General features: G+C 33.6%; 1 protein-coding gene across 2 annotated transcripts; it reads right to left on the bottom strand.

Annotated features, from left to right (window-relative positions):
- Positions 1-12,264: 12,264 nt before the first annotated feature.
- Positions 12,265-27,233, bottom strand: LOC131601315 (auxin transporter-like protein 4). Of its 2 annotated transcripts, none has more exons than XM_058873101.1 (9): positions 26,664-27,233; positions 25,957-26,166; positions 25,673-25,858; positions 25,358-25,470; positions 25,080-25,263; positions 24,871-24,968; positions 24,493-24,700; positions 24,142-24,399; positions 12,265-12,933 (listed from the first exon to the last, which is right to left on the bottom strand). In XM_058873101.1, exons 2-9 carry the CDS (start codon positions 26,113-26,115, stop codon positions 12,706-12,708), a joined length of 1,434 nt encoding a protein of 477 aa, XP_058729084.1. In that variant the 5' UTR covers positions 26,116-26,166; positions 26,664-27,233; the 3' UTR covers positions 12,265-12,705. The 2 variants fall into 2 exon arrangements, with proteins under 2 accessions (XP_058729084.1, XP_058729083.1); XM_058873100.1 differs by lacking the exon at positions 26,664-27,233 and adding an exon at positions 26,366-26,499.
- Positions 27,234-27,604: the final 371 nt, after the last annotated feature.

Genomic DNA, 27,604 nt, shown 5'->3' with positions numbered 1-27,604 from the left:
TTTTCATCAAGTAACTAAATGAATCAAAGTTTTTGATTTAGTTACATATTGTAATGGTTGTGGAGCATTTTCCAGTCTAGGAGTTGTACTAAGTGTTTTTGTTTGGTGTGCTTTCTTGCCATTGTTCTTTGGTGCTTGTTTTCTTCTTCAAAGAGTAATAGGCTCTTATTGTTGTTTGGATGACTTTCTGTATTTTTGGCAAGGGATGGGTAGTTTTTTACTCATTTCTCCCTCTTATATTTTATTAAATATAAAAGTAATCTTGAACAAATAAGTCATGGGTCAATTTAGTATAGACCATAAAAATTATCCAAATATATGAATTTAATAATAATAAAAATTTGAAATAAATATAATAATTTGTTAAAACTAACATGGTCTGCCATTGGAATACGATCAGAAGTGTGTTATTCTTTTTAGAGGTGTGCTATTCTTACACTCAAGTCTACATCCAAATATTCACACCAAACACTTTTTACCGTATTTATACGGCGAACATGGTTTTTTTAACATAAAAATATTTTTATGAACTGTACACGAACAGTGCCAGTGAACAATGTACGTGAACAGAGTCATTGAACAGTGTTCGTGAACAATATATGAACATTAGTTTTTAACGGCAAAATAAAGTTGATTAATGAAATTTAAAATATTGGTTAATGAAGTGATAAATTTGGTTAATAAACATTCAGATAATAAAAATAATATTTAGTAGTAAAACAAAGTTGGTTAACAAAATGTAAAAAAATTGTTAATGAAATTATGAAGTTGGTTAGTAGACTACTAAAATTTTTAGTAGTTATGAAGTTGGTTAATGAAATTTAAAATGCTAGTTATTAAAGTTATGAAATTAATTTATCACATAATTTTGTTTCTGTAATTGCTCAATCTAAAATAAATAAAAAATTAATAATTTTAAAAAAAATTTAGGAATATACTTTAAGAATAGCATTTTTCTTTGTTTATAAGCAAAGAATATAATATAACGGAGTAAAAAGGGGTACTCCATCCCAACAATACGAAGCTAGGCCACCTCATAAATCACCATCACGAATTAAGACAAACAAATCTTCAAGGAATTACACTATTCTTACAAGCGAAACTCATTACAATATTTAGAAAACGCAGTAAACTATTCTTACAATCTAACTTTAATTGAACTCAAAATATATTTTAAGACTACAAATCCTCCTGAAAGTAAAAGAATGGTCCAGCTTATCCAACTGGACCAACAAATCCAAAACGAAAAACAAAAAAACAACTTTCCTTTAAAGGTAGACTCCGCGGTCTGGAACCTAAAATGCTCACCTAGTTCCACAATTTGTTGCTAACTGGACACTTAAAGATCAATTTGACAAAATCTTCTTCGCTATTAAAGCATAAAGGACAGACCGTAATGTGCGCTCGATTGATGGTTCCTCTTTTTGATAGTTCAGACATAATTGGCAATTTGTTAAGTAGAAACCTCCACCCAAATAGTTGGACCTTGCTTGGAAGATTAGTCTTCGACAACAAATCCAAAAACCGAAGTACTTTAGCACACACACTTGTATCTTTTTTTATATGAAACCTGCAAAACATCATAACTACTTTTCACCGAAAAACATTGATTATGCTTCCATCAAATGACCTCATCTTCCACTCCAAAATGCATCTTTAAGTCATGTAGAATAATCAATAATTGATTGAGCTGATTGGTTCCCACAAGAGACAACTCCCCCATCCCACCTTAACTTCCCACACCCATTGATCATTCCTCCAAATATCTGATTCGAATATCTTTTCCTCAGGCTTTAGGCTGAAGGAGAAAAGGTGTCGAAACCGCTGAGATAAAGAATTGGAACCCAACCACTTACGTTCCCAAGTGATCAACCCCTCGCAACTCACAAAACAAAAAAATTGTACTTTGGCGTGGGGACTCCCCTGTTGGAGGGAATTTAAAAATTCAAAATTCTGCATTGTGTGGGGCTAAGAAAAAGCGCGCCATAATACTTGATAATTTTCAAGGGGCTAACCCCCTCACAAAACTACATGACAATTTGTCAGGGGCTTCGCCTAGCTAAAAAGAGAATCTCTACACCCAAACCCAACACCGTTAAGTGTGACAGTCCATGTATTTATTACTTGACAATTTGCAAGGGACTAACCCCGTCACAAAACTCACCATAAATTCTTCAATTACGCTTCAGCTTCCCCATTCTGTAACTCTCTCCATTTTTCTTCTTCCATCTTATTCTCTAACTCTCTTTTTCTTCTCCACTTATTCACCAAGTCCACTTCTTCTCAAATTATTCTCTTCAATTTCAAGGTATAAATAAATATTTTCTTTTCCTTTTTGATTTACAGTTCATTTAAAAGTGCAATTTTAATTTATTTTCAATTATTTTCTATTCAATATAGCTACAGAGTAGTTAGCTTTTGCGAGGAAATCCAAAATAAGTTTGTAGTTGTCGATTTGTTTCATTAAGGTACATCTTTTTCTCACTATTTTTATGTATATTAGTTTTGTTATTGTTGTTTGATATGTTGAGTTTGTGTTATTTATCAAAAAATATAATGTATATTTGTAATTTTCGAAAATAAATATCATGTGAATAATCTGGTATTTTGTAATTTGTTACTGTATTTTGTGTATGCAAAAAATAAATATGTATGAAATATTATGTATGTTGTTATATAGTGGTATTTTGTATAATTTGTATGTTTTTATTCATAAGGGGTTACATGTAACAAAGAAAATACTATAATTTTCCAGGGGATGGACACCTCGCAACTCCTAAAATGTATACATTTTTCCATGGGCTTAACCCCAAGAAAAATTTCCAACGCACTGTACCAGTGGCTGAACCCCTAGCGTGAGCCTACGTTTGCATGGATTGCACTTTGCGAGGGGGTTAACCCCAAGAAAAATGGTGGGCTGGATGGTCCCTCGCAAACAATTTTCGACCCCCTATTTAGCTAGGGGACCTGTCCCCTCACAAACTTCGCATTTGTATGGGGTTTTTTCCATTGGTGAGGGGTTGGCTGATTATGTTTTTTCTTGTAGTGCAAGAGAACCTAAATCCTTCAACCAAATGTAGTCCTTCTTACTTACATCAAGAGTAAATGACTCAATCATATGTCAATGCACATCATCATACCTAAAGGAAATGAGCCCAACCCAAATTGAGTTAGTCTCTGTCAAAATCCTTCATTTCCATCTACTAAGAGTTAAATTTAATTTCTCACATTCTTTAACTCTTAAACCCCCTTGTTGCTTCAGTTTGCATATATTTGTCCAAATCACCCAATTAACCTTCTTTTTCCGCTTTCCCCCACTCTAGAAGAAAGTCCGTTACAATTTAACTATCTCATGAATCATTACTTTGGGACCTTCGTAGAATGGAAATTAAAAGATAGGACTGTTGGCTAGAGTTGTATTCAACATAACCAATATTGCTCCAATAGATATATGATTTCCTTTCCAATTTGATAATCTAATCCTAAGCTTCGCTACAATGGGATTATAAGAGTCTCTTCTCTTAGGATTGACTCCCATAGATATACATAGGAATTTGAAAGGAACATTGTCAGTAGAACAAACTAGAAAACTTGAAGTTGCGTGCATGAAATCTTCCTTCAATTTGATATCCATAAACTTTCTTTTGCAAAGATTCACACGCAATAGTAAATCAAGCTAAAATCCTTTCAATATCACTTTGATGGTCCAAAATTTTTACCTAGAGCCATCAATAATAATAAAAGTGTCACCAACAAATTGAAGAAGTTAAAATTGGACTTCCTAATTAAACTCAAATCTTTGTAACTTCCTCAACTGGATGATATTTTTCATCTGACTTGATAACCTTCTTCAGCAAATAAAAACAAGAAAGGAAATAAGGGGCCATCTTGTCGTAATCCTCTTTTCACACTTAAATTAGGAGTACGACTTCCATTAATTAAAATTCACACAGAAATGGAGAGAACAAAAGCTTCCATCCACTTGAGATATCTAATTCCAAACTTCATCATTTTCATGATATCATTCAATTAACCCCGCGAGACACAATCATAAGTTGTGGCAAAATCTACTTTGACCGTTAATAACCAATCTTTTGTTTATAACTAGAACACCATCCATCTTTTATCTACCGGGAATGGAAATTGATTGACACATGAATATCACATTCCCTAAAGCCCTCTTAAATCTAATTTACAAAATATTAGAGATAATTCTATACATACAAACTAATAAACATATAGGCTTGTATTTCTCTATACATTAAGGATTAACTACCTTAGTATTTAAAGCAAGAAAAGTAGTTGTCACTACCTTAGGAAGAAAATCATTCCAATAAAAATCATTCATGATGCGTACTACCTCTTTCTCAATAATGTCCCAACAGCTCTTCAAAAAACATAGGTTGAACTATGCAAACCCAAGCTTTTTTCTACATCACAATACTACATCTTTGATTTCTATATACAAGAATGGAGATTAAAAAAATGAAGCTTCCTCCCATGATACACACTTAAAATATACCCAATATAATTTAGGTCTCCTATAATCTCACTCTGTAAATCGTTTCTCAAAGTGCTTCCTGACTTCAACCATGTAATCCTCTACTAGGCCAATTCTCCCCATTCCTGAATCAAGCTCTACTATCATGTTCCTTCTAAATCTAGGTTGAACCCATCTAGACCCTAGTCCTCTTAATCCTGAACTTATGTTTAAGACCCTTGTATTGTTATCCACACTTTGCTTGAAGTTAGAATTCGGTCCTCCATTAAATTTAAACACTCCTCCCTTAACCTTCAGGCAGCTACTTAAGAGTCCAAGTCATTTATCTTTTTTACTTCTTCATCATCATCCTGTGAATCCAAAGAACCAAACATACTTGTATTTTAAAATTAGAGTTGTATTTTGAGCAATTTTTAACTTTTCCTTAAGGATAAAAGATGCTTTGCCATCAACCACTGAACAAACCCAAGTAGATTTCACAAAGGGAATTAAATCAGGATGTTAAAGCCAATCATTAAATAATTTGAACGACTTAGGACACCAATTAATGTCTCTACTTATAATTCAGATAGGACTATGATCAGAAAAATCCCTACTCTGCACAACTTAAGAGTGCACCTTCCATTTATCAGTTAAACCGTCAAAAATTAGAAACATGCCTAAATGGCTCATGGCACTACCATTAGTCCCAAAGCATGTAAATTTAGCACCTAACCGGAACATCTTTGAATTTCAAAAAATATGCGTAAGAATTTGCATAGAACTATTTGAAAGCTAGAGTAGTTCTCTTGTCTCTTAGGTGTACTATGTCTATGTCTGTATTTTGATTGTATTAGGGTGGATTACCCCCTTGTACTCGGATATTAATTCATTTGCTTGGCAAAAAATTATATATGACAAAGACTAGAAAAATCATTTGAATTATGTTTTATTTTTCTTGACAATTTTAATTAGATGAATCCATAACTAAATAACTAAATGACCAAGATGAGTAGTACATATATACCTCTAATATTCTTGTGTACGAAACCAATGTCATGTGAACATTTTTATTTGACATCACTTTCAAATAGTGACAGTATATATAAAAAAATGGGTTAATAGTAAATCACCCCCTTGTAATGTTAGTGAATTTTCCTTTTCCCCCGTCTCTACCTTTTGGCAACGGTTTTTTCAAAAAAACTGATGCCAAAATCTGTCTTTGGCAATGGTGGAGGTAAACCGAAACACGCTCATATTACAGGGATAAATTACTATTAACCCTAAAAAAATTCTTAATTTTAATTAGCGCGGTTTTTATGTCTTAATTAATCAAAACCGTGGCCTTTTCTATATTTAGGTACAGTTATATATGTGCTTCTTAAAGTAAACCGTGGTATTATGTAGTTCCACCGATGATTGTTTCGTTGTTTATAGCAAACCGTGCCTAAAACTAGAGACTAAAGTGAGGCTTAGTAATGTTTAAGGCATCGGTATTCCTAATCCGTGGGTAACTGTTGCCTATAATTTTATTTGTTGTAGTTGTAAATTCTTATATTCTTTTTACTTACTATTTTGTTTGTAGCTTGTTGTGTGTACAAAAGATAGAAAGTCAACTTAAAATAGACTAAATGAAATTACAAAAGACAAATATATAGCTGTCCAACTTACATATTTAAATCCCATTATAGTTGTTGTTACTTATATTTATCGAATTAAGTAATAATTAACCATGACCAATTAGTAAACTGAGTGTTACTTGCAGCGAAGTTGCCTCGTATCCCTTCCCTTGTTATTATAAAATTATAAAACCTCTAAACAAATACACCTATGGAAAGAACAAGTTGCTCAAAGTTTCAGAAATGAAATAATGGAGATCTTTATCTCTTTTACTTGTGTTAAATTTTTTTCTTGAATTGTTTATTTATTATTTATCTTTTGTGTAAGATTTGCAAGTTTGTGTAAGTTAGAAAGATTATTAGACATTCATTTGAACTTAAAATTTTATGTCATTGTAAAAAATTTCTACTATGTTTTTGGACGTAGATGTTTTCCGCTTTGTGTTTTGGGTTGAATATCCCTTCTACTATGTTTTAATAGATATCTTACCTATTAAAAAAACAAAAAGAATTGGCAATTAATAGACATATTAATTGATAAGAAATTAGTTTTAATTAATTAAAAAATATCTTATGCCTTTGCTTTTTATTGTCGTGTTCACAAATTTTCCTCGTCATCACTCTCTCTTCTCTGCCCCCTTCTCTTTCTATATTTCATTCCTTCTTTGTTTGCCCTTCCCTCGTTCCTTCTCCATTCTTCTAGCACAGTCTCTTTTCTAGCTCCATTTGAAGGGAGAAAATCAAGTCTCGAATACCTATATGTGTTAGAAGGGATGATGTTTCTAATACCTACATGTGTAGGAATAGATGAGAAGCTGAGTTTAGAAAATCATTAAATCATTTAGATGGAGAAGATTAATAGGAAAATTTCCCAGAGTATGTTATTTTAAGTGACGGTTCAGTTTCTTTTGTGAATGAAGAAAAAATGAATGTTAAACAGTAAATGAAAAGTTAAGTTTAGTTCTGAAAAATCCACGCGAAAAAGATTTCTCTTGGAATGGACCATCCAACTAGTGTATAAATAAATAAATAAGCGTCATATGATATACTAAAACGATATATCAACCTGGTTGCAACTTCCAACCGACGAAATAGATAAATAAATAAAAAATGTGTCATTTGAAATACAAAGTTGATATTTTCACTCGGTTGTAAGTTTTAACCGAGGAAATAAATAAAGTATATAAATAAAAAATAATAAAAAAGATACTAGTTCATAAGAAAGTACGTAAAATGTAGATTTTGAAGTTTGGTCTCTAAGCCACATTTTCTACCGGTTAGTTCCTACAACTGAGAAAATAAACTATTTAATTGTTTTACAAATAAAATAAATTAGAAAGACACCAAATAAAAAATAAACAAAAACTAAAAACAATATAAATGAGGATTCGAAGCGTATTTTCTTATCCACTTTTTCTATTGGTTGTTTTCCACAACCAAGTGAATAGATGCTATTTGTTTTTTTCTGCATCAATGTTCATAATCGTGGGGAAAAATTCTTAGGTAGACACAACCATAACACCTGTATTTATACACAACCAATCAGAACTTTTATTAATTAAAAAATAAATAAACAATTTTCTATTTTCTTCCTTATCACAACCACCCCATAAATCTAATTTTAAAAAAAAAATTTAAATAAATATAAATTTTTTCTCTTTTTATTGTATGTTTATAAGAATATAGATTTAAGTGTATTTTCATGCAAGTATTTGCCAAAAGCCACATAACAAACTTAACTTTGTAGAATGAAGTTTATTTGTTGTAGTTGTAAATTCTAATATAATATTCTTTTTAATTGTTATTTTCATTGTAAGTTTGTTGTTTGTACGATGTCCGCAATTATTAATAATACACCGAAAGTCACCTACCTTAAAATAAGACTAAATAAAATTACAAAAGACAAATATATAGCTCTTATATTCATAACTTTTGTATTAAGTATTAATTAATCATGGCCTATTAGTCAACTAAGTGTAACTTGCAGCGAAGTTGCCTTTGTGTATCCCTTCTTTTGTTATTATAAAACCTCCAAACACATTTACCAAAGGAAAGAACAAGTTGCTCAAACTTTCAGAGGAGGAAATCTTGATCCAAAGTTGTCAAAGATTTGGTATGTTTTACTACTTCATTTTATTTTTTTTTTTTGTTTCTTCTTTTCACATGTTAGTTAAAATTTGGAGTGGATGTTTTTTTTGTTGGTGCTATATATGAATGTTTTCTTTGACGCATTTATTTAGTTAGCTTTACCTGCAAATATATTGATCTATCTACTCTTAATTGTGGCAGAAAAAACTACCAGCATGCGTTCGGATAAAAACAAAACCCCCGAAAAATCTACCTTCCATGAATTCTGGACACAAAGAAAAACATTGAATACTGAAGAACCTTTGGGACCAAAAAATACCGGATTGCGTGAGACGGGCTTATCTTATTTAAAAAGTGCCACATCACTATTACCCCATTCAGTACAAACTTCCCTTCCATCCTTTGCTACAAGATCAAATTACGGAGTAAACACGACGGGCTCGTCTTCTGGGACAAGCCAATCTTACATCCCATCCTTTAAAGAAATACTGGATAGAGCAAAGAAGACAACAGCTTATTTGACAGGCTCATCATCTGTCCCATCCTTTGATGAAAGACCTGAAAACGCAATGAACACAACATCTTCAGGGACAGACCAATATTCTTCCCTAATGTCCTTTAAAGAAAGACAGGATAAAGCAATGAAGACAACAACTTCTACGAAGGGCTCATCTTCTGGGACATGAGCTGTTAAGCCAAAACAAGGCAAAGGGTCAAAGAAGAAACCAAATAAGGATCACTTTTTCAAAGAAACTGTTGTCGTGTTTATTAAACTATTTAGTTAATCAAAATAATGTCTAGCAACCATTGCTAAGATAAAGTACTATTTCTTTACTAGAGCTCGTTGTATCTTCTATTTATCTTTGTTTTACTTTTTGCTCCCTGGATTTTTCTCTCATTTTAATCGTCGAAAACTGATTTGAATGCTATCTATCTATTATTCAAATAATTGTTTATTAATTAATTATCTAGTGTTTGTGATTTGCAAATTTCAGTAAAAGTTACAAAGTTAGTTACACATATTCGTTTGGTTTCTGTATGCAGGGTGAGGTTTGTGTTCTTAAACCATTGGAATTTCGGGACAAGAGAAGTTTAAAATTGACCACACCACTACGAAACAAGTTTTTTTATTTTATTTCGGTTGAAAGAAGATTTTTATCTCAGTTTAATGAGCGAGATAATGAAAAGTTCTCCATTCTACTCTGTCGATATTTTACCACTATGGTGAAATCTAAACTATAAAATCAACAATTTTTTTCCGGTTGGTATTTGTATTTTCAACTGAGGAAAATACTAGAAAACTAAAAAATCATTGTCTTGGATGGATTGTAAGAGTAGAGAAGCATTATGATTAAAGTTGGTTTCTTAATGTATTCTCTTCCTTTATAATTTCTATAAAAAAAATATTCAATACATTCTTAATAAATATGTTTAATGTTATTAAGGAAGCAGGGATATAGTTGTTGTTTTTGCGTTTTAATATTTTTAACAAACAACAACATTGTTGAGCTGATATCTTTAACTAACATTAAATATTTTTAACAAGTACACATCTAAGAAAACACTTTTAAAAATTATAGGAGAAGATTCATTAAGAAAGCTACCTTGAGACATTTCTCTACTCTTGAATTCATTCCGAAGTATGGTGTTGCCTATTAAAAAAAAATTATTAGTGGTATTTGCATTAAGCACTTTGCACTCTGCATTTCAAATTAAGTGATTGTGACATTTATGTTCTAATATATTTGTCGGTAATGAGTTGACAATGTAATTAAGGTTGTTACTTTCTAAATGGACAACAAGATCTTTCCCCTCATTTGCCAACTCAACTGGGGAAATGTGTATTAAATAAAAATTTAAAAAAATAAAATGCACTAAAATACGTTATTGGGATTAGAAGGAGGTTTGATCATAACTTTTCTCCTTGCTTTCTAGCTTAACTGTAGGAATAGGTCATAAATAAAATAATATAAATAAAACATGCTCAAATGCAATTGACATATGACCTTACTAGACCGTTCTACCCTTAGTTCAAGGTCTAAGCCGTTTGACTGTCTCGAACGGTCTGGGTTTTAAAAGTATGACTAAATTTCTAAACCCAGTAAAAAAAAAGATACTCTACTTGTCCTAAAATAATTGTCATAGTTGATCATTTCACACGGATTAAAAAAAAAATGTAATAAATAAAAGAGAGAATAGTATTTTAACCAAACTATTCTTGCTTATTAGTATAGGTGTATTCAAACTATTATAAATGCAGAGTGATAGAATAATAAATTGAGAGTATTAAGTAGAGGATAAAATTGAAAAATAAAAATTAGAATTGCATTGAAGCGGTAATTATTTTAAAACAAAAAATTCAATGAGATGCGACAGGAACAGAAGAGTTATAAAATAAATCAGTATAAATAATTAATGATACTGAATTTAAAAATAAAAAAAAAAGCCTTTTAAATAGGGACACTAGTAATAATTAGGAAAGACGACAATATATTGGTTGTTGATTCTTTTGGTGTTTAATAAATGGAAATTTAATTTCTTTTCACATTATAAATTGCTATCATTGGTTGAGTCTCTCTCGGGAATATTACTTATCTTTTTATTATTAGAAAAATGGGGTATTTTAAAATTGCAAATGGTTCGCTCTCATGATTTTAGAATTTGATAAAGTTGAATAGTTGTTGAAGTCATGTGCAACTTCCTCTTCTTTGCCAACAGAATAATTAACATTATATTACAAATAAATTATATATCTGCATTACAATATATTCAAGGCTAAATTACCTCCTGGGTCCTTTAAGTTATTTAATTGTAACACGTTAGTCCTTTATGTTTTAATTGTAACAAGTTAGTCCTTTTTCGCTACATGTTAGTCCTTTATGTTAACTAACGTTTGCACCATTAACGTTTTTCTCAAAATCCTTTCCAAAAAGGCGGAAGAAACATTAATGGTACTGATATATCACATAAGATAGGTGATAGAGTATCATTGGATCATATAATAAAATTTTCAGAATTTTTTAGTGCATAAAAGTATTTAAATGGAAGACTAAGAGGTGCAATTTCCATATTATAAAAGCTAACATAGATGCATTCATATTACATATTCATCAAATCAAACCTTTTTAGCAAAAGCTCACAACTTTCCAGTATAATAAGATCTCAGTAGAAATATATATATATATATATTTTTTTCAATAAGCAATTGATATAAGAAATCGCACAGGGTGCAACCCTTATAACACAAAAACAACTCAAAGATAGTTTCAACGTATACTTTTGCAGGTATTTGGTGTTATCAGATATGTTTAGTTAATATGTGTAGTTCTTCATCTTTTATTCATGCTGCTATATACTGGCATATTATGTAGATTTGAAAAAATTGAAAAGGAGGAACACAACTTTCACTATTTCTAACTATTTTACATTTTTAGATACTAATAATCTCAACATTGAAAGGGAAACACATCTTCTAAAGCTATATAATATTTGTACAAAAATGGATAATAGTCTTAAAAGTGATAGGGGGAAGAAATCTTCCAATGCTACTAGCATTCGTACAAGTGTTGATAATATTCTCAAAACTAAAATGGCGGATACATCTTCCAACATTCTCTCCGTTCATATGAGTGTAGATAAAAGTCTCAAAAGCATTAGGGGGAGCACATCTTCCAATGTTTCCAGCATTCGTACAAGTGTGGATAAAAGTCTCAAAAGTATTAGAGGGAACGCATCATCCAATGTTTTAAGCATTCGTACAAATGTGGATAATAGTCTCAAAAGTATTAGAGGGAACACATCATCCAATGTTTTAAGCATTCGTACAAGTGTGGATAATAGTCTCAAAACTATAAGGGATGATACATCTTCAACTATTCCCAGCATTCGAACAAGTGTGGATAACAATTTAAAAAGCGTAAGGGGAAACACATTCTCCAAAATTTCTTCTATTTTGAAGAACAAATGATTATTTATAAAATCAAAGTGAATACAAGATTTTGAACAAGCCTAACTTGAAGCAATATGTTTTTTTTTTTTAAGTTTTGAAAATATCCTGAAATTAAATTTAGGTTTTAAGGTCGAAATTAGATTTAAAAAGGTTTTACTGTTTGATTTGGGAGAAAATTATATAATTTTAATGAATGATTGTTGGATTTAAAAGTAAGAGAAGTTATAAAACTTGGAATGAAATTTTTTTTTAAGTGTAAAATGTCTTAAAATATAAAGTGCAAATAAAGGAGTTTAAAAAACCTTTGTGTTATGGACTAGCCAAATGACTAACGGTTAGACCTTCGTCTTTAGGGTTTTTTGGATAAATCAGAACAAGTAACTTTTTGTTTGTAAAATAATCTTTTAAACATTATATTAATTCGTTAACTTATTGTAACATGATTGGATTGAAACATAGATCAATTCCCACAATTTTTTTATATTTAAAATCAATATTCAGCACCTAACATCAAACACAATATTTCTTTATTTATTTTTTAAATATTTGATAACTGGTTCAAGGACCGATTAATCCGGAAACCAAAGAGGGGGTGGTGATTGGGATGGTGTTGGATGTGGGCATTGGTAGCATTTAGCAAAAATCCCAAAAGTGTCAATTTGTTTTATGAAGTTGATCATGCTGGCCCATCCTCCAAACCCAAATCCAACCACAAAAATCCATACCACTATGAATGCATTCATGACATATACAGCTGTCCAACTTGGTAGGAAGAAAGGAGGTTTCTCAACAGCATTCTGCAAAATGAGAAGAAAATAAATTAAGCTAGGGTGTGTTTGGAGGAACATTTGTTAAAAAAAATTTTGTAAACTTAATTTTGTAAAATTAATTTAGTTAAAGATAAAGGTAAAACTGAAGTAATTATTATTATTATTATTATTATTATTATTATTATTATTATTATTATTAAATTTTTTTTGCAAAATATAATTGAAGTGGATATGTGTTTGAATGTTTTTAATCATCAAACCAGTTTGATTTAAAATGTTAAGTCAATTTATTTATTTTTACTTAGAAATTTAAATTACATTTTTTTCCAAATTAAATCAATATTAAAAATAAGAAAAAGACACAACACATCGAGAGGATTATGCCTTATTTAAGTATGCTAAATGAAGAAAAGAAATAAGACAAATGGCAAAGTATGTTAAATGAAGAAAAGAAATAAGACAAATAGAGAAACTTGGAATAATTTTTAGGAAGGGAGATCAAAACGGTTTTCAAGAAAAATTTTCTAATGAAAAAAGTTAAATATTTTCGCGAATGGAATTTGTAATCTTTATTAAGAGTTAAATTATAATATTTGTTATAAATAGAATTATTATGTAGTGATTAAGTTTTATGAATTACTGCATATTTTATTCCTGATTCATATCTAAAAAATTTATTGGATCTTATTATAACTTAAAATTAAATTAAATAAAAATTCATTGTAATTTTCTAATGAACTATATTTTTAAATTAAGCAAAATATGATCATTTAACAAGAAATGATATAGAGGTGTATCGATATACTAATGTAATTTTTTAAATCAACATTATTAATAAATTTTTATGACATTAATTTGAATTTATATTACATTAAAATGATTGTTTTCATAATTATAGCAATTTTACAAAATTTTGTCATTTTAAACTATTTTTAATAATACGACTTAAAAATAATGTATTGAATTATTGGTGTCTGTTAATGTCAAAATTAGTTTTTCATTAAACTATTACATTATTTTAGTATTTAATGGTTATTAAAATTGATAGTCATTTTAAAATAAAAAACTTTTTTTTAATCAATATTTCATTAAAGAACCAAAAGTTTTAATAAGGAGTTTAGAAAAGACGGGGTATGAAACAAATAAAGAACATATTGATATAGATAAATTTGACGTTTACATTATTTTTTATTATATTTAATATTGATGTTATTATTTCACACATTGTTCTTATTATATAGAAATTTCATTCTATATGAAGAATCTCTAATATCACAATTTTTTAATTGCAATATTTGTTTTGTACTGTTCAAAATGTAGAAGTGTGTGTGCTCTCCTATCAAGGCGGTGAGACTCAAAAGCTCTAGTTGGTATATTACACGTTTGGGGGTGACAATTAGCATGCGGCACAAAATAGCCTTATGTGGTGGTTTTTGAGGTTGTTTAGGAGAACAATTCACGTGAGATGAGAGGTCGTGCTGGTGGCTGGCAAGCGTATGGATTGACGAATATACATTTTATAGGATACATATACATTCTGTCATGTTTATTTTCTAATTAACACATATTTATTTTGTTTTATTCCAATTAAATTTATAGTTGGATGAACATATGTTTTATGGTGTTATATTTGTCGCATAAAGTTTGTAATTTAAACTTTGTACGTAAAATTTGATGAATACATGATTTAGAAGAAAAGCACTTTAAATCATCCAAGGGAATGGAAATACCTCGAGTCTTCAACAAATCTTTCACCGGAAGCCTATCAAGAAAAAGCCTCCAACCGAAAGCCTTGATTTTGAATGGGACATCCAACTTCCACAACAACCCAAAAGCTTCGTCATTCCTATTAGGTGGGCCATGATGAATACGAAGATTGTTGTAGAAAGTGTAACAAGATGCAACCGTAAAAACCTTATCCTCGGAATAATCCCACTCAATGGAATCCTTTCCCTCCTTCCAACCTTTGAAACCCTCCACAAGCCCTAATAAATCCGCAAATTCCGCCTCCAAGCCGAGTTCTCCCACCTCTAACTCCGACACACCGAGATCTCCCCAAACCCACACTCCGTCCTTCCAACCTCCCATGGCCGCTACCGACACAAACTTTAACCGAGAAATGCCGTATAAATCCGGGAACAAATCCTTGAAAGAAGTAACGTTCAACCACCTAGCCTCCCAAAAAAAGGTTGCAAAACCATTATGAACGGAGAACCTACAAGAGTCAACCAAAGGATCACGGAAAGAATAAGAAATAATTTTTTGAATATCTTTCCACCAAAAAGAGAATTTTGTAGCTTTCTTGTTACTTCCACCTCCGAACATATTGGAAGTCATGTCTCCATACCGCGAGTGCAAAAAATTAAACCACAAAGAATCTTGTCCTTGAATAATCCTCCATCTCCACTTGTTAAGAAGAGCCATATTAAACAAATTAATGTTTTTGACTCCAAGACCCCCTTTATGCATTGGAAGAGTGACATCATCCCACTTTACCCAATGAATCCTTCTTTTTTCCTCTACTCCTCCCCATAAAAATTTTCTTTGAATACTAGTGATCTTCATAGCCACCTTTCTCGGGATCTTGTAAAAAGAAAGAGTGAAAATAGCCAAGGAACTCAACACGGACTTTAGAAGAGTAATCCTACCACCTAAGCTTAAAAACCGATTCGACCACCCTTCCAACCGATTCTTTAACTTAGCCATAAGAGGATACCACGTAGCTTCTTTTCGCGGATTGAAACCAATAGGAATACCAAGAAAATAAAAGTTGCTATCTTCTAATTTGCAAGAGAAGAAATGAGAAACCGCATCTAAAAAGTGAATATTAGAATTAATACCTATCAACTTGCTTTTATTGTAATTAATTCCAAGCCCCGACACAAGTTCAAAAGCCCGGAGCACCGCCCTTAACTCCCATACATGATTCCAATTACTCTCCAATCCACCGAACAAGATCCATTAATCGAAAAGCTTTGGAAATGCCCCACTTCAATAGATTTTCTCACAAGTCCCGACAATCCCTCCGCCATAATAACAAAAAGAAAAGGAGAAAGAGGGTCTCCTTGTCTTAATCCTCTACTCACCACAAACTCCTTAGTCGGGCAACCATTCACTAACACCGACATATTACTATTAAAGACAAGCAAATCCATCCATTTCACCCATTTCTCACCGAACCCCATGCACTTTAACATATATCTCAAAAAATTCCAACTTACCTTGTCGTAAGCTTTTTCGAAGTCCACTTTGAATAAAATGCAATCCTTTCCTTCCTTTCTCGCATAGTCCACCAACTCATTAGCCACCAACACCGCATCTAACAAATGCCTACCGGGAACGAAAGCACTTTGACAAGTGGAAATAATAGAATTCAATACCCCGTTTAATCTTCCCGCCAATAACTTCGCCACCACTTTATACATGCAACCAACAAGACAAATGGGTCTATAATCATCTAATCCGATCGGATTGTTAGACTTCGGAATTAAAGTTAAAAAAGAGGAAGTGATTACCTTAGAGATGGGTTTTCCAAGAAAGAAGTAATTAAAGAAATTGATGAAATCTTCTTTAATAAAACTCCAACATTTCTTGATAAAGAGAAAAGAGTAACCATCCGGCCCCGGACTCTTAGTGTCTCTGCACTCCCATACCGCCCTCTTAATTTCACTTTCAAGGAAAGGTTTCTCTAAATCCTTCGCCTCCTCACTACTAATAGACTTGAAAGAAATGCCATCAAGAACCGGTCTCACCTCCTCCTATTCAATGAATTTGTTCCCAAAGTGTTTGAAAACCTCCTCCCTAACCTCCTCCACCGACTCCACCAAGGAACCCGATGCGAGAATCGGACCGATATGATTATGCCTTCTTTTACTCTTCATCACCTTATGGAAAAAACGACTATTAGAATCACCTTCTTTTAGCCATTTCAAACTAGATTTTTGAAGAAGCATGTTCTCTTTAATTCTCAAGTTCCGCCAAAAACTACTACATGCCTCTTTTCTAGCCTCCACACTCTCTTCAAAAGAATGATAAGAAATAGAATTAGGGAAAGAAGCTAACCTTTCATCACCAAGATTGATATCTTGAACTCCTTTGTCTATTTCCAAATCAATCTTACCGAAAACATCCTTATTCCACTTCTTGAGTTTATCTTTTAAAATTCTAAGTTTCTCTTTCAAAACATAATCGGCTCTTCCTTCCACTTTCAAAGACTTCCACTCCCCTTCCACGAAAGGAATAAAAGAATCGAAGGAAAACCATTCATTATTGAATTTGAACGGTTTCGGACCCCAATTACATTTATCCGACATGATCCAAATTGGGCAATGATCCGAGATATCTCTATCGCCAATCAATTGACCGATAACCTCCCACCGATTCACCACCGCGTTGGATATCAAGAAACGGTCAATCCTACTCATGGACTTACCATATCCGCTATACCACGAAAACTTCTTCCCTTTGCACGGAATGTCCACCAAGGAGCTCTTATGAATGAACTCCGCGAAGAGTTCCGTCTCCTTCTTGTAACCACCTCCCACTCTCCCTTTTCATTCTCTACCATTCTTTATAGCATTAAAGTCTCCACCTATTATCCATTCCCCATCAGAGTAAATACTCATCAAGTCTAACAATCTCTCCCACAAGGCCTTCTTCTTGGTCAAATCGCAAGAAGAGTAAACATTAACCACGTAATAATTATTCTCCTTCCAACAAACTTTCAACCCCAAAAAACCTTCCCCCTTAAAACTAAATAAAACATCCATAATACTTTTCTTCCAAAGCGTAATCAAACCGCCCGACCGTCCCTCCGAGTTAGAAAAAGAAAAACCAATCTCCGAGTGTCTCCAAAAACTATTAGCATACTCCTATATCATATTGGGAATCTTAGTTTCTTGCAAAAGAAAAATATCCGCGTTACCTTTGTTGATCAAAGAACTAATTCTCCTTCTTTTGAGCGTATTAGCTCCCCCTCTAATATTCAAGGAACCGATAATCATTGAACCACTATATTATGCTCCTTCCTACTCTCCAATGATTCTTTGTTTCCCTTCCCCAAATCCTCAATCCTCCTAGCAAGATTGTTCCTACCTTTATCGTCAACCACCCCTAAAGCCACAATCGCCTCCAATAATTTGTCTCCAACATCCCTTTTAAGAAAATCCCATTGTCTATTATTGTTCCTACAAATGTCTGACGCCTCTTGTTGATACCCATAGCACGTAGAAGAGACCCCTCCATTAACTTCTTCAAGATTCATGCCCGGTGGATTATCTGTAATCAACTTAGGCCTACTGTGACCGTGAGCACAGCCAGCTTTTTTGGTTTTCCGCCCCTCTGCCTTGCTACTAAATCCCATTTCATCCAGTGACCTGTACCTAATTTTCTTCCTCAAAGAGTTAAATCCCCCACCCTCCAAAGTACAACAAACCTTGGACTGGGACGATACTACACAGTCCTCCTTGTTCGCTAACAAAACTGGCATCAGAACTGTCCTGGAAAAAGCTTCACTGCCAGCGAAATTATGGCCCTCCAGCACCGGCCTATAAGAGCCTAAACTGTTATACTCCGTACCCTGAGAACCATACCCTGACCTAGAGTAATTTCCCCTCCCACAGTGAGAAACAGACCTCTTGCGCTCAGATTCTGTGTTCCCTCCATGCTTAAATTCACGAAGAGGACTCTGAGAACTTCCTCTCACATTATCAATGGCTGCATCGAAAATACCCCTGACTTCCAAATTTTCATCCTGTACCACCTTCTCAATTGGAGGCATAATCACTACTAGATTCCTATCCGCTTCCGGTTCAGACTGTAAACCTCCGGCTGCTATTACCTTACCCTCCTCCAAACTCTTATCAGTGAACTGTTCTATACTGTCCGATAGACTTCCTTCTCTATGTTAGGAGTAAATTAATGGTAAATTCATGTGTTAATATAAGTGATTTAGTCTCCAAACCAATGTAAAATGTGATAAATCCATAGGTTTTTATTAAGAATTGAACTGAATAAGTTTAGTTCATGTGTAAAGCAAATCGGATCACTTGTGGGTGTTATTGTTGCAGGTTTAGAGCTGAATTGAAGCTTGAGAAGAACATGAGGAGGAAAGGAAGCTGGAAGTTTCAAAGGCAAAAGAAAAAGATGGAATTTGCAAAGGGCGCGCCGCGAAAGTCGTGTGAGGCGCCGCGAAAATATCTCTGTTTAAGGGCGCGCCGCGGGAGTTCTAGTCAGCGCCGCGCCAAAGTTTCTGTTTGTGAGAGCGCCGCGCCAGTCCGATGCCGCGCCGCGGCCTCGGCGTTAAAAGCCCAAAACTTCTATTTAAAAGCCCTAGCTTCCAAGAGAAAAAGTGTGGTTGGAGAGAACTTTTTGTGAAGAGCGAAATTAGGAGAGGAATCTGAAGGTGCAGCCACAATCATCAATAGAAGACCAATTCTCTATCAAGCGAAGACATTCCTTTGATGAAGATGAATTCTTCCATTAATCTTTGTGTGTTCTTCATGTCTATGGAGAGCTAAATCCCTTTTGTTGAGTCTAAGGTAGTAGTTAACCTATGAATATACAATACCATTGATTAATTCCTGTGAACAATTATTTGAATTCATTATCAATAAGAAACCTTGTTTTTATTCTTAAATTATCGTTGAATCTTTGATCGAAAGAAAGGATTTAACTTTTGCCCTAGGTTACTATATTGATTCAATTGCAATTTGCAGAGATGGAATTGTAATTGGGTTTTCATAATTATCGTTCTTAATTACTATTATCGTTATTGAGATTTGGAGATATCGAATCTCATACCGGTGAAAGTTATCTAATTTGATTTGCAGACATGGAATCTTATTTGAGGATAAGTGAAGATAATGATTCAAAGGATTGTTCTATTGTGAATAATTAATAATTGTATAGGATTAGGTTGATGAACCCTAAAGGCTCAACATCTTTCTTTAATTGTTAACACAAAGTCCTTTACTTGCTTTTATTTTATTATTTGCTTTTGATATTAGAAGTATAAAACAAACCAAACTCAATTTTCCTAACTCAAAATAAACAACTATAGAACGGCAGTGATATTAACCAATCCCTGTGGATACGATATATTACCGAAAAATATTTACCCAAAAATACTTTCAACACTCTACCATCGTGGTCACTCCACCAACCTGCAGCCGAGTCGGAAGAACTGCTAGCACGTGACGTAACGGCCGGAGTCTTAGAAAAAACTCTAAACTGTCCTTGTACATCTTCTCTCACAAAAAGATTGAAGTCCCTTCCATCAAGATTAATAGACACAGAATCATGAAATTGACAAGCTAAAGGCACATTTATCATAATTCTCGCAACGTCGAACGCCTCTCCTTTGGCCGTAGATTCATCAATACAGATGAATCTCCCCCAGCGTTCCGCCAATGCAGTAAAAAAATCAGAGCTCCAAGCATGGAGGGGAACTCCAAAAACTCGGATCCACACATCTCTATTCTGATCCACCGCGCCAGGCTCCCATTTTCTAATTTCCGAAAACCAACTCTTCCACCACACCTCACCATCCCCAATTAGATCTTCAATAAAACCCACCTCACTTTCCTCTAACAGGCACCAATTGCTACCCATAGGAGACACTTTAACGGCGAAAACTCCTTCCATTTCGAAATGAGTTTGGATACTACGAGCTGAACCGGGAATACGGACTTTGCCCATGAAAGCTCTCGCTAATCTGCCTTTTAAAGCCTCCGATGATTGATGCACCAGAAACTTCGCCGCCACACTCGAGACATTAACCTCTTATTTACCACCCACAGCCTCCGTATAAGAATGCCCCTTCCCATACTCAGGCCTAGGGATACCCCCTCTGAACGAGTGAAACTTGTTATAGGTAGTGCCAAACTTACCACTAACATGGGCCTCATGTATCTCGGCTCTCCTAGAAAGATCCCTATTAAACCTTGGTAAATTAACATGGATCTTTTTGCCTCCAATGATGATATTATCCAAACGCACTGCTAAAAGCCTACCATCGGTGACCCCCACAAAACGAGCAAAACCAAATCGCTTCCCAAACGAGTTCCTCCTCGGTGATATCACCACCTCTACCACAGAACCATAACACCCAAACAGCTGAAACAAGTCCTTAGCTGTTGATACTTCTGGAAACTCAGACACAAAAACAGAAGTAACCTCACCATGTTCTCCATGTAAAGCAGGCGAATTGCGATTTCGCCCACCAAAGGGAAAGGTATCCCATTTCGGAACAAATCGTTTCTTGTAAGAAACTTCTGTCCATCCGCCACGATGCATCGAAACCGGACCCAATCACGGCCATAAACGCTCCAAAAGAAAAGAAAGAAGGGGAAGAAACAAGATTTGGAACTGAAAACAGAGCGAAAGAGTAGGTAGCCACCAAGAAGAGAACGACCGTGAAGTTTCTCAAGACTAAATCAGAGCTATAACAACCCACCTCCTCAACAAGGTCCCTGACCCTAAGGGCAGGAGTTTAAACCGAAATTGAAGAGATGATGCTTAACCCTAACAAGCCTCTTGAAACCCCACCGGAAAAGACTGTAGCCTACGGTGCTACACAGGCGGCCGCCCTACCAACGAGCCGGAGAGAACCATTCGCTTTTTTTTAAATCAATTATTTACTGTGTATTCACAATTAGGAGTTTGTGAAATTGTGTCTCAACTTAAAGATAATGCATATGTATTATGATGCGAAAACTAGTATAGAAGAATCAAAAGTTTCTTCAATCCAATAAATTGTGCGTGTTTCTAAAGAAAATTAAAAATCCGAGAAATTGTGTTTTTCATGAGATTAATTGTCGCATTAAACAAACACATTACTGTAAGTTTCTCATACTTTGATGTATAATACCGGGCACTTCTCATCTAAATGAACTTTTGGATGAGTTGTGTATTTTTCAATTGCTTCAATATAATACACTAAGATACGTACCGAAAAATATTTCATATGAATTCCATTTTTAAGATATAATTTGGGGAAAATTAAATATTTGATTACAGTTAGGTAGACTGACTATCAATTAAGAAATTGATTTTTCTAGAATTAGGGGGAGAGGTTATGAGGATGAAGAGTGAATCAAAATCTCAAACGAACGATATAAAATAAACTTTTAGCTTGATCCTCGTATAAACGTATATGAACAAAAAGTTAAATATATTTCTCAATTGCAAAGTTTCTAAAAGTAGATTCTCTTATTGGAAAATCTAATATTGCAGATGAGTTGAAACTATGCATGAAGCGTAGTAAAAAAGTCGGTTCCAATATCAAAAGCCCTTTACAAGAAATGTAGGTAAATTAAATATGACTCAGGTAAGTGAGGGTATGAAAACTTAGAGTACATTGACATAAATTATTTTTGAGTTCCCGAAGAACTAATCAGGTATCTGAAATTTATTAAAATAAAGAGATATCGATAAATTATGTCAAGAATGGAATAAGACGGGACCAAAATAAAACCAATGTTGACAATGTTTTTATATAGAAAATAGACTGAAATGTAGACAATGTGGTTCATGTATCAAAGTCTATCAAAAGTTGTAGATAATGTGAGAATTGATTGAAATAAATAAAACCAAATAAAGAAGAATTAAACTCACTTTACAAGTGAAAAATCAGAATAAGAATGATGAAATTGTGAGATATAAAGTTTGATTTGTTGCTCAATGATTTTTGCAAAGACCTAAGATTAATTTTGATGAAATATATCCACCTATAGTGGATGAAATTAATTTTTGATAACACCGGAGAGTGTTAGATTCACAAAAACACTTCCAAGAGAAAGGTTTCAACAGCTTCGAGCAAAACTCAGAATCTGACAATACAGGAGAATGTTAAAATTAATGTGTTGTAACCCTCACTATCTTTATTAAGCATTATGAGAAAATTGTAATGATCACATTATAATCGTTGTCTTTATTTAGATTCATGGTAAAGTTGTATCATTATGATATAGAGAAACGAAGAGTACTCCTCTCTTCTTTCTTCAACCCTAGATTTATCTTTTTCTTTATCCACTAAAGAGGGGTGGTTTTAGGGTCAATTTTTGATCCAAAAACACTCCACTAAATTCTTTTTCCTTTCCTTTTCACTCAAATAAGTGATTTCACATATATTTTTAGTTTTTTCTTCTTGATTTCATCGTCTTAGTGCGACATTATGTGGACCATCGTCTTATTGCGACATTATTTTGCTTTTCCGGCTTGGTGCGATGTTTGTTCAGTTCAGATTGACATATTAGTTTTGACTCAATGTAGATTTAATCAATGACTTTGATGTCGTCAACGTTGCGGACTCGAAAACATTAATATTCCGAGCATTTAAATTTCGTCATATATGTAGACTTTGTAACATTTGTAGGCATTTTGTCATTATATGCTTTTAATGTGGATACTATGTGTTTGTTCGTATATTCATCATTTTCAATTTATAACAATTTTAAATTTCTATTATTCGATATATTCTATCTATTTGAATAACTGAATGTCGTTTTTATCAACAACAAAAAATTAATTTTCTCTTTTAGTTTTCTTTTAGCCTATATAAAGACTTTGTAATGCTACGTTGTGAGTCATGAATTCAATAAAAATCATTATTCTCTTAAAAATCTACTCAAATATTTCCATCAATATCTAAGAAGGTCGAAAAGTTTGGGTTTTTTTTCCGTCACATTTCCACCACTTTTCTCCTTATATGAATTATTGGAGGAGTAAGACATTAAAGATATAGTACAATAATCCAACTGTATCAACTAAAAGAAAATGACCCACCACACCAGCCTTTATTCTAGGTCATATGATTATACTGACGTGTGTTTGCAAGAGATCATACACACAACAGTAAAAAATATCTCATTCTGATTTATACAGGTACCATATCAAAGAGAGGATGGTGGAACATAAGATAGGTCTCTAAGGGTGTTCAAGACGAGTTTCGTTACAAATTCAAAATTTTCTACCGATGCTAAATAACATTTTAATATAATAGATTTTCAAGGATTAAACCGTGGCTAAATGGACCTATATTTAATTTGCTATATTTGAGCTGTGACTAACCTACTCATAGAACCTCCAAAAATTTAAGATGACGTTAATCATCTCGGTCTCTTTTATGAAATACATATTACTAGATATTTTCATTATTATATTAAATAATCATGTTATTGACAGTGCGATTTTAACTCCAGTCAACTTCAAATATGGTTAGGAGTTGAGACATACCTGTCTTGCAGAAGCTGTTCTATAAGTAAGCATATGGGCTAAGGCAGGAATGATGTAGACAGTAAAGCTAACAAGTAAGGCCCCAACAGCTGAATTTATGGGTCCAAAGAATGGAAATATTATAGCCAAAAGCCAAATTGGTATCACAACTGGTAATCTTACCAATGCCCTCAAACAAATACTATCAGTCTCATGCATTCCAATTGCCTTCTCCCATACAAAATACAGTGGAGTACATACAAATCCAAATGTGATAAACTGTAATGATCAAAGAAAAAATAATAATTTGCACCATAAAGTCTAGAAATCAAACCATTATTAATAAATAAAAAAAGAGTAGCCTTAGTATACCTGATGAATGAGCATGAGGATAACGGCGGAATCACGGAATCCGCTTTGAGGAAGAAGAGATAAAGCGTTGGAGTGGTTTAGCAGTTCGTCACCGAAAGCCCAGTAAACGGCAACAGCAGAAGGAATCGTTAACGTAAAAACGTACAATGTTGCCAAAAAATATATGTACTTAAACTTTTGAGGTTTCCACATGGCGTGCATAATCTCCCTGCAAACGTAGATTTATTTCGTCATCATTCAGTTTAAACACAAAAATCTCGGCCGACAAATAATAGTACAAAAGAAAAATTTGTTGTTAGTTGATCAATTATAGGATTTGCAATCGGATTCGAACTCAATATTCTACAGCAAATATTTTCATAGTAAAAATATGCTTACACAGTGACAGCATGTCCACCAAAAGTGTAGAGTATGTTAGTGGCTCCTGTGAAGTACAATACCAGCTTTGTTGGACCAGAGTGTACCACATTTTCTATCTATAACATGATTTACAAAAATGAAACATTATAACATGAAAATTTTCATTTGAAAGATCCTTAACTAGGTTATGGTAAATCAACTTTTCAAGGATCATAAATATAATTTACCTGGCCATTAATTATAGCAGCTATAGCAAGATACCAAGCAGTGTAAGTAGTCATTCCAAGACCAAGAAATGACCAAATACGGTAATTATGGAAAGATGGTATGAAAACTGTTGTAGCACAACATGCTCCAAATATATATGTCCATGTTCTTTTGTCCAATTTATCATTTATGTAATATATAATACTGCATAATAGAAGAAAAAAACTTATAATAATCAAATCAAAATCCAATTTTTTATTACTCAGAGTGTATCTTGAAAATGAATCAAAGATTTCACCTTGCACATGCTATAAGCTGAATGACAGCCCCAAATAGAAGGAAAGTACAATTGAAGACTAACCCCAAAGCTTTCCAATATTTTCCTAGTAACCCATCAAGAACTTCAAACCACTGAAACCCACAAAATAAATAGTGTTTCAATTTAGTCAAAACTAATATTGCTAGGTTTGATGTCAGCAGCACTACAGTTCGAACTCTGACTCTCACGATTGTATATGTGAGTTTATAGAAGTTATTTCCACTTCATCTACAGATAATATCAAACATTACGACGGTTGTGTAAATATTGTGAAATTAAAAGAAGAGAAAAAACCTGGATGACATGGTTTTTGAAGTTAACATTTTCCTTTTCCTTTCTTGCACGATACTCAACATAGAGAACACTGATTAAATAAGCAGTCCAGCTTCCAACAAGGCCATAGAATATCTGAAACACAATGCCTGATACCATACCAAGTTGAGAGAATGAATATGGCAGTGTTAACAACACTTGAGCCACCTGTACAAATTTGTTACATTTGAAAATCACATCATAAAATAAAATTAATAAGAAAGAATAAGTTTTTTATATTTTTGTGCGTGTGCGTGATAATTTACTTGATTTGAAGCACAACTAAACCATGCATCCCAAACAGAACCACCATGCCATAAGAAGCTTTTGAAATTGGACATCGATTGGTCTTGTTCTCTATCTTCTTGTTCTGTCTCATTGAGATGTGTCACTAGTGCTTCATCTGCTTGGTTTTGAGACAACATTGTCTTTTATAGCCACAAAATGTAGAGGTTACTGTCTTAATCCTTGTGGCTCTGAAATAGATAAAAAGGTACACTATATAAAACAAAATCATGATCATAACACAAACCAGGATCAAGAGAGCTTAAAATTCCTTTCTAACAAAATTAGAGTGAGTGGGTGGAAGAGTGAAGCAATTTAGTACTAAGAAATGTGATGGTCTTTTTTTAGAATTTTTTGCTCAAGGGAGAAAGCAAGAGATTAGAATCAGACCACAGTTTGTTCTAAATTCTGATACGATTTTTGGTGGAGAGTAGAGTTTTGACTTTTGAGGTTAAAAGGACTTAAGACATTGATCAAATAAGTAATAAAAATGAAGTGAAAGAATCGTCTCTATCTTTATAGTCACAAAGAATGGTCACGGCAGCCATCCCCACTCGTCTCATATCAAGGACGCTTAGATAACAATTCTAGGCGATCTCTTGGTCTCTTTGGATTACTCTAACTTGTTCGTTATAAAGTTGATAATATAGAGGGTACTTCATTCTTAATTGTAAAGTTGATAATATACCTCCAATAGATTGAGGGTGGGTCGCCCCACAATGATGTTCTACGATTATGGAGCGTCTACTACGTGGTATCTTATCTTGTCGTCTTCACGTTTTCTTCTAACTAGAACATCGCTCGAAGGTTAAGTTGCCTTTCACTTGTACGTGTTTTTTCAGAAAGACTTACTAGGGAGCTTTGGAATTCATGGATGTCATCTAGATCAAGTCGAAGGCCCCTTACAAGAGTCCCAGAATAGGACGTCTGATGAGCTTCTAGGGTCAATCAATACTTATTTTATGTCCTAATTTTTGTACTACACTGTGATGACCAATAGGTCATTGTTATGAAGGAGGATGTCGGTGGGATCTTTACTAGAAAAGGTGATTTAGAGATCTTCCTCCACTTATGAATCTTCCTCATGGCTAGTAGATATCATGCTCACCTTCAAACACTATCAAGCATTCATTCTGCGGGAAATGGTGGATTCTCAAACTCCAATGAACCCTCTTATTATGGTGTCGAAGATCGCATCTGTGTTGGTGGGCGTTGTTGCGCCTCGTTCTCCCGTCATGTTAAAGAAGGCTACTGAATCTATTGGTGAAAGAGGATGGAGAAGACCATTAGACCCTTAGCTTCCAGGATTAATAGAGAACAGCCAGTGGAGATGATGGAGACCTATCTGGGAGTTGATTCACAAGATTCTATTTAGGAGTTAGAAGCCACCAGAGGGTGTTTGATAGGTTTCGATTCTTCGAGAGGTTGTATGCACAAAAACTTCATGTGGTAGAGCAGGTCGTTGGTGATGATAAGCAAGTCATACAACATAGAGCATTCCTGTTGTATTTTATTGGCACGTCAATTTTGGTGGACAATAGTACCACTTGTGTGGGTGTTGTTTATTTGATATACATCCCTGACTTGGAGCGGATCCATGAGTACAACTGTGAGGCCGCTTGTTTGATC

This window comes from Vicia villosa, linkage group LG5 (assembly GCF_029867415.1).
Source record: "Vicia villosa cultivar HV-30 ecotype Madison, WI linkage group LG5, Vvil1.0, whole genome shotgun sequence".
In the NCBI taxonomy this organism is placed as follows: Eukaryota; Viridiplantae; Streptophyta; class Magnoliopsida; order Fabales; family Fabaceae; genus Vicia; species Vicia villosa.
The sequence above is the reverse complement of the archived record's forward strand: the minus strand, read 5'-3'. Positions and strand labels throughout refer to the sequence as shown.